Source organism: Triticum aestivum, chromosome 5D (assembly GCF_018294505.1).
Source record: "Triticum aestivum cultivar Chinese Spring chromosome 5D, IWGSC CS RefSeq v2.1, whole genome shotgun sequence".
Classification (NCBI taxonomy): Eukaryota; Viridiplantae; Streptophyta; class Magnoliopsida; order Poales; family Poaceae; genus Triticum; species Triticum aestivum.
In genome coordinates this window covers 532308663-532315895 of record NC_057808.1, presented here as the reverse complement: position 1 = coordinate 532315895, position 7233 = coordinate 532308663, and the positions used below count along the sequence as shown (strand labels likewise).

Genomic DNA, 7233 nt, shown 5'->3' with positions numbered 1-7233 from the left:
CCATCAGCATAAGGGTCACATTCATGCGGCAGGGCGCGAGAATACCTAGACTCCAGGTCCTTAGGCAAGCATATATCCGACCACTTGACCATATGGTATTCCTGGTGCCCATCGACCCGCCGGCCCAAAGAAACACGATAGATCCTTGTCGAAGGAGCTATGCACCCCTTCTGACAAAATATACAACATATGTCATATACATGGGAAGGATAGAGAGACAAGAGTCGATAAATACAAATTTACTCCCTTTGGAGGTGAATCTCCCGGCCACGGCTCTGTCTTGGACGCAACCCGTCCTGTAAGAGGGTCAATGTCGTGGATCAGGATCCTAAAATTTGACAATGGCATCCCCAGGTATGCAATGGGGAAGGAGGACAGCCTACAATTAATGTTGTCCTCAATCAGCTGTTGATCTGCAGCCGAATACCCAATGAGCACAATCTCACAAAAACATCATATTCTCATGATTATTACCAACAGTTCCTAGATAAGAAAGTATCCAATACTTAAGTTGACGTTAGATCTTTGGTGGTGATCGGTCATTGTCTTTCTCTTAGTTTGAGCAGGTGCGTGTGACTATAGAAGATGTGGGTGTAACTATATATAGAATATCTTCATCATTGGGTGATGTATTGTCTCATGGATAGATATACTTGCGTGGTGATAAGGTTCGCTTGGATATGGACGCGACGGACGTCCGAGAGAAGTTGAGACGTGTTGCACCCCGATCCCAGAGTACGAGACATATAAATCTCGAAGCTTCACTTCTTGAAATTACGTGCTGGCAAATTGGCACATATGGAATGGGGATTGACTTTCTTGTACGAGACATATATCTTGAAACTCCACTTCTTGAAATTTTGTGCTGTCGAATTGGCACGTGTGGAAGGAAATGTAAGCAAAGTTGTAGCTAGGCCCCCAGGCGGTGTGCCATGCCATTTTCCTTTAGCTGGACCAGCATAAACGCATGTATGGATTGGATACATGCAAGCATCCGGTCCCCGCATTTAATACCTACCTTTTATTTATTCTTATTTACTAGTACCAATTTAGTTCCTTTATTTGGTACTATTTGATTTGAGGACCATCAATATATATATTCCTGTAACAGCTCAATCATCGATTCGGCTGGCATATATATTTCTTGGAGCCAGGGAGAGAGAGCCGTGAGTATCCATCTCCATTGTTGAACTTGAAGATGGGGGAGAAAATTGGGATGGCCAAGCTTTGGGCGCTTTCTCTTGTGGTTTTGGTCGTCGCGGCCGCGCCGAGCGTACCGGCGGTGCCTATCACCCTCATCACATCCGCCGTCGACAAGGGAGCCGGTATGTACATGTACATGTGTCGATGCCAATTTTTAATCAACCTTTTAATACTACGTTTTAGAGCATGTCCAGTTTTCCAACCACAAGCCCCCCCCCCCCCCCCCCCCCCCCCCCACATTAGTTTGGAAGAGTTTTATGATTCATTACAATTTCTATATCCATTCAAAGTGAATCCCCATAATTCAGTTATGATTGTCCCCTAGAAGCCGTATTTGCTGGCCCAGGGACTAGTAAGTGCTATAACACGTATGTGTGCTTGTTTCAAAATTCACATGTAGTCTCAAACATAAAGACAGATGCAGCAGCAAGTATTCAGATGTGACTCTTTTTTCAAACAGTGTGGCAAGAGCTGTCTTTTCGTCAAAAGGAAGCATACCTTAGATTTTAATTACCATATGGAAATCAGGCAAAAACCAGCACCGCAGACCCAACCTTCTCGATTTTCACACCTTAGATGGAAAATCTACTTTCAACCCTTTTGATTTGCAAAAATAGCACCAAATTGAAATTCAAGCGTTTCAGTTGGTTTCTCCACTCTATGTTTGTATCTATCTCTCATATATATATATATTATTTAAGGAAAATACTTAATGTTATTGTTGTCCATCTTTTTTTCCATCCTCCCTCCCACCTCCCCGTTTCTGGGTTGTCGATCTTTTTCCCACCGATTTTTTCTTGAGAACGGCCCCTAATAGTCGACGTCTTATTGGCTTACCGTATAAAATCATATCTTACGAAATAGTATTCAATTGAATCTTTGGTATGCCATCACATCAACAATGAAATGGATGGTACAACTAACGGAATTGAATAGTATCCAACTGTACTGCAAATTCAATATCTTTGGTCATGAATTTGTTGGATCCTTACAGATTCCGTCTTAAATGCACACTAACTACCATAATATTCCCTATTACATCCTGCTAATTCAACACTAATTAGGCAATTATTATGTTGCTTGATAATATCACATAGCTCTCTTGCAATATTCCAAACCGTTTGTACTAATATTCATATTAAATCATGCAAATTCAACAGTTTTATTACGATGATTGATGATATCAGATCCTACTTACTAGCATTCTTGCAATATTCCTTGATTCCTTTTTTTAGTGGAGTTCCCTGATTCTTACGACTCTTGAGTGGTACATATTCGTAACCACGACTTGTGTCATGTGTTCAATGGCTTTCACGATTTTGATTAATTCGGTGATTATCTAACTTAGTCGATTTCTTGTTAGGCTATTTAATTATTCTCTGAACATGGGATGACGATCTGTTGAATTGATACCTCATGTAAAATGGAGAAAACATGCACTGTACCTATGGATGCATCTTCGAGATAGTGAAGATTAAAACATACACCTTCGAGATAGAGGCATGACGGGCAATGTTGTACAAATAGATAGCCCGAATCAAGATTATACATATGAGCTATAAACCTAAAGTATAGGTACAACATTCATGTACTGACCAACCTAATCTAACCTGGGAATACCCCACTCGTTGCTGCAGTGATCGATTGCAATATATTTCAGTGATTTGATTGTATGAAACAGGCATAGTTAAATTAATAATACATGAATGAAAACAAAAAATGAGTATTATATTCTGTATTTGATTATTGTGTAGTCGAAAAATATTTTCAATATAAGAGGCATGATATAATGGGAAAAAATCCCCATGCATGTTGAGTGGACCTTTGATGAGATGGCATATGTGGTGAGGTGAGATGTGTGCATGTGATCAACTAATAATGGAGAACTTTTTCTCATGCATGTGGTGGGTCTTTAATAAGATGTCATGTGTGCATGTTAAGACAATAGAGAGAGGGAGGATGCATTATTTGGGTATATAGGATCATGTGGAAATTTATTGGGATAAGGGTGTACTGAAGCAGACCCCATGTATGTGACGACACCATTTATGAAAAATGATGTGCAGTGTGCATGGATGGTACGCCGCCGGCTTACCACATGGATCCGGGCTCCGGTGCAGGGAAGAAGAGCTGGATCGTCAACCTGGAGGTACATATACACAGAAATATTTTGCCAGAACATGTGATACATTTTACTCAATCCATCGAACACAAATGCAGGGAGGCGGGTGGTGCGAGAGCGTGACGGCGTGCATGTACCGCAAGGGCAGCCGCCTCGGATCTTCGAATCTCATGGAGAGGCAGCTCGAGTTCCGTGGCATCCTGAGCTCCAACCCCGCCGAGAACCCTGGTCCGTACATACATACATATGGCTCATAAATACGTACGTATGCGGTATGCGTCGACGTTGGATTTACTAACGCTTGCACTCCTGCGTGCGCACATTAGATTTCTACAGCTGGAACCGGGTGATGATCCGCTACTGCGACGGCGCGTCCTTCGCCGGCGAAGGCTACGACGCGGGCTCGAGGGTCTACTTCCGGGGCCAGCGCATATTTAACGCCGCCATCCAGCACCTCCTCTCCATTGGGATGTCCTCCGCGGATCAGGTGCTGCTGGCGGGCGGCTCCGCCGGGGGCCTGTCGGCGATACTGCACTGCGACCAGTTCGGCGCCTTCTTCGCCGGCCGGAGCACCACCGTCAAGTGCCTCGCCGACGCAGGACTCTTCCTCGACGCGTACGTTACAAACACATGCATCCATGCATAGCTCATCCATCCACTGTGAATCGATCTATCATGGTTCTGAATGCATGCATGCACGCAGCGTCGACGTCGCCGGTGGCCATACCTTGAGATCCTACTTCGGAGGCGTCGTAGCCACGCATCGGGTGGCGCAGACCCTGCCGAGGAGTTGCACCGGTCATCTCGACGCCACCTCGGTGCGTAACGTGAATACATGCATAGCGCTCATTTCATCTGTTTCCATGCATGCATGCTTGCTAGCTGTTGAATCCTACGTATAACCCATGAAGCAGAACTCAACTGACCCCTACCATCTCATGTACACATGCATGCAGTGCTTCTTCCCGCAGAACATAATCGGCAGCATAAAAACCCCGATCTTCCTGTTGAATGCAGCCTACGATACATGGCAGGTAGGAAGCTGTGGTATATTTGACCTGATATCATCTCAGCATAGTTTCTTGCTTTTTGTATGTGTTGACAATAAAGAGCAAATGTAATTCAGATCCATGAAAGTCTGGCCCCGGACGTAGCCGACCACGGCGGCGCCTGGCGAGCCTGCAAGTCCAATCGTCTAGCCTGCAACGCATCCCAGATGAAAGTCCTGCAAGGTATACATACATCTATCTACAGATTAATTTAGCAGCACACTAAATTATGATATTTGCATTATTGCATATGATGATCAAACAATGATCTGAGATTGGGGTGTCGCATGTATCAATCCTACGGATGCAGCTTTCAGGGAACAGATGGTGGGAATTGTGGAAGGCGCCTTCTCCCGCTCCAAGGGCAATGGGTTCTTCATAAACTCGTGCTTCACGCACGGCCAGTCTAAGGTCCCGGCTACATGGAATGCAAATGGCTCTCCTACTATTCACAATAAGGTATCTACTGGCTACCAATTGGATTTTAAAGTGGGTTATATAGTTCATGCTCATTGGTTCATTCATTTGTGTCTTGTTCTGCGTGCACAGAGTATCGCGAAATCTGTGAGTGACTGGTACTTTGGCCGGGCTGAAGTGAGGGCCATCGATTGCCCCTACCCCTGCGACCACACATGCCACAACGACATATGAGAACAGCTGATTTGATTACTCTTAGCGTGTCTTGGAGTAATGTTTTGTTGCGTGTACTTTTTCTGTCAACTCGTTACGGAGGAGACAAATATGCTTATCAAGGCAGGTGAACCAATCACTGCACCAGCAGATGAGCTCAAGCACATCAAGATTGAGTAATTACAAACTAATTACATTATACAAAGGACCCGGATATTCAGCGACCGTCAGATTTTTAAGCATGACAAATATGTTTGCTGAGGATGGCAAGTTTACTTGGCGAGCTAACTAAATTTGCCATCATCATCCAATATAAATGGCGGGTACTAGGCGCCGGTCGATCGGCCCAACTTTGGGCCGATCGAACCCTGCACGTCCAATTTGGTATCTTCCGGCCGTCGTATCCAGTCAGCGATAGCAACCCTGACCCTCCCCCTCCCCCCTCTCCATCTCTAACCTCACACCCCTGTTCTTTTTCCCTCAAATCACATCAATGAGCGTAGGGGAGAGAGAAAAACGGAGTCACCACGCCCGGCACGCCCTACTACGCTCCTTCGCGAGGCGTGGCGGCCGCATTCATCGTCGACGGCGGCCCCGGCAGCACCAACGTGTAGCACCCTCTCTCATTTGCCACCATCGATTGCAACACGGCTTCATTCGTGTCCAGCCCAAAAAGTGCTACAAAAAATGAGATGATCCAACCAGCGGTCGCTTTTACTGGAACAACGACTAGGGATGTTGCCACCAGCGAGGCGATTTGCTGAAAACGGCGGCCACATTAGCTAGAACCGGTGACCACGTATATTGGGACTGGCAAAATAAAAATTGTAAGCATTGTTGCTAAAAGTTACTAGACGGAAAAAAAATGCTAGAACCGGTAAATCAAAAAATGTTGATGTCGAAAGGGAATTGCTGCAACTGGCGAAATAAAAAACTGGAACCGTCGACGTTGGGAAGCTACTACCGACGAAAAAATATCTGAAACCAGCAAATCAAAAGTTGGTGCTGGCGAGGGGGGTGGGGGTGAGTGACAACGCCAAGGGAAGAAGAATCCATGTCATGGTGAAGCGGGGACGGCCAGCGTGACAATAGATGGATAGAGAAAGGAGACGCGTGGGATGTATGGCTAAGGCCCTGTTTGGTTCATAAGTCCTAGGACTTTTTCTAGTCCCAACTAAAAAGTCCCTAGTCCCTAAAAAGTCCCTCCCTGTTTGTTTCCAGAGACTAAAAAGTCTCTAGTTCCTCCCTAAAGGTTATTAAATGACATGTAAAAAACCATGTTACCCCTAGTATACAGAAAAATAACAACCAAACAACACCACGGGGCGGCGGGGCAATGAACGCAGGGAGGGACATTGTTGGAAAAGTCCCAAAAAGTCCCAAAAAAGACTCTCCTTGAGAGTCTTCTTCATTTAGTCCCCAAAAGCAACTTTTAGTCCCTAGTAGTCCCTCCTGTTTGGTTAAAAAGTTTCTAAGAGGGACTTTTTCTAGTTCCTACACCAAAAAGTCCCTGGAATCAAACACCCCTAAAAATATGCAGTTGAGAAGATAAGGCTGAGGAGCATCACGAGTGCGGTGGGTGGTCCAACGAAAAACACATGCGTGCGAGCGGGAGCATCCAATTTTCGTCGATCGAACGACGCCCGCGCGACAGGCCCAACACTCGGCCGGTCGGCCGCTGTAAATCATTTCTCAGTATAAATTGTCATGGAAAACTTTAGAGTTGACATGCCTAAAAATCTGACATCAGATTTAACGATTCCGTATACAAAACGCCACCGCATCTTCTGTAGTTTTGTCCCCCTACGCGATTGACCATCGTAAACTGTAAAGAGAACAGATACAAGTGTGGATTCTGAACATCAGCATACTGTAGCTACAGAAAATATCTCACATCTAGTTCAAGATGCGGCTTGGGCTAGGCGGCCCTGTGTTGGTATGTTGTTGCTTCTTCATCACTCGTGTTGTGGAAGATGGCCCTGTGTTGGTATGTTGTTGTGTGAGACTGGGCGGCGTCGTGAGGCCAGTGTGCTACATGGTGTGGTGGACCCATTAACTTGGGTTGGTATTAAGTAATCGTAAACATACTTCTAAACCTTAGTAGTTGATGTGATCCCACCCCGTGTATAATATAGCATGGCTAAGCAATGTAACTGCAATCATTGGCGACAAGGAACGCCCCCCCCCCCCCCCCCCCCCCCCCCGTGCCATGTTGAAGTTTCGTGAAAA

General features: G+C 45.5%; 1 protein-coding gene across 1 annotated transcript; it reads left to right on the top strand.

The window, feature by feature from the left end:
• Positions 1-783: 783 nt before the first annotated feature.
• Positions 784-5236, top strand: LOC123126022 (pectin acetylesterase 3). The gene is made up of 10 exons (XM_044546442.1): positions 784-894; positions 1112-1325; positions 3270-3352; positions 3424-3553; positions 3652-3940; positions 4029-4143; positions 4282-4359; positions 4452-4557; positions 4685-4833; positions 4924-5236. The coding sequence occupies exons 1-10, from the start codon at positions 799-801 to the stop codon at positions 5023-5025; spliced, it is 1362 nt and encodes a 453-aa protein (XP_044402377.1). The 5' UTR covers positions 784-798; the 3' UTR covers positions 5026-5236.
• The last annotated feature ends 1997 nt before the right edge of the window (positions 5237-7233 follow it).

Excerpts from the sequence above, each read along its gene's own strand:
- LOC123126022 (XM_044546442.1), top strand. The coding sequence starts at position 799 with ATGGAATGGGGATTGACTTTCTTGTACGAGACATATATCTTGAAACTC. Across the intron at positions 3,554-3,651 it reads CAACCCCGCCGAGAACCCTG|ATTTCTACAGCTGGAACCGG; the intron begins GTCCGTACATAC and ends TGCGCACATTAG. Across the intron at positions 4,558-4,684 it reads CCAGATGAAAGTCCTGCAAG|CTTTCAGGGAACAGATGGTG; the intron begins GTATACATACAT and ends CTACGGATGCAG.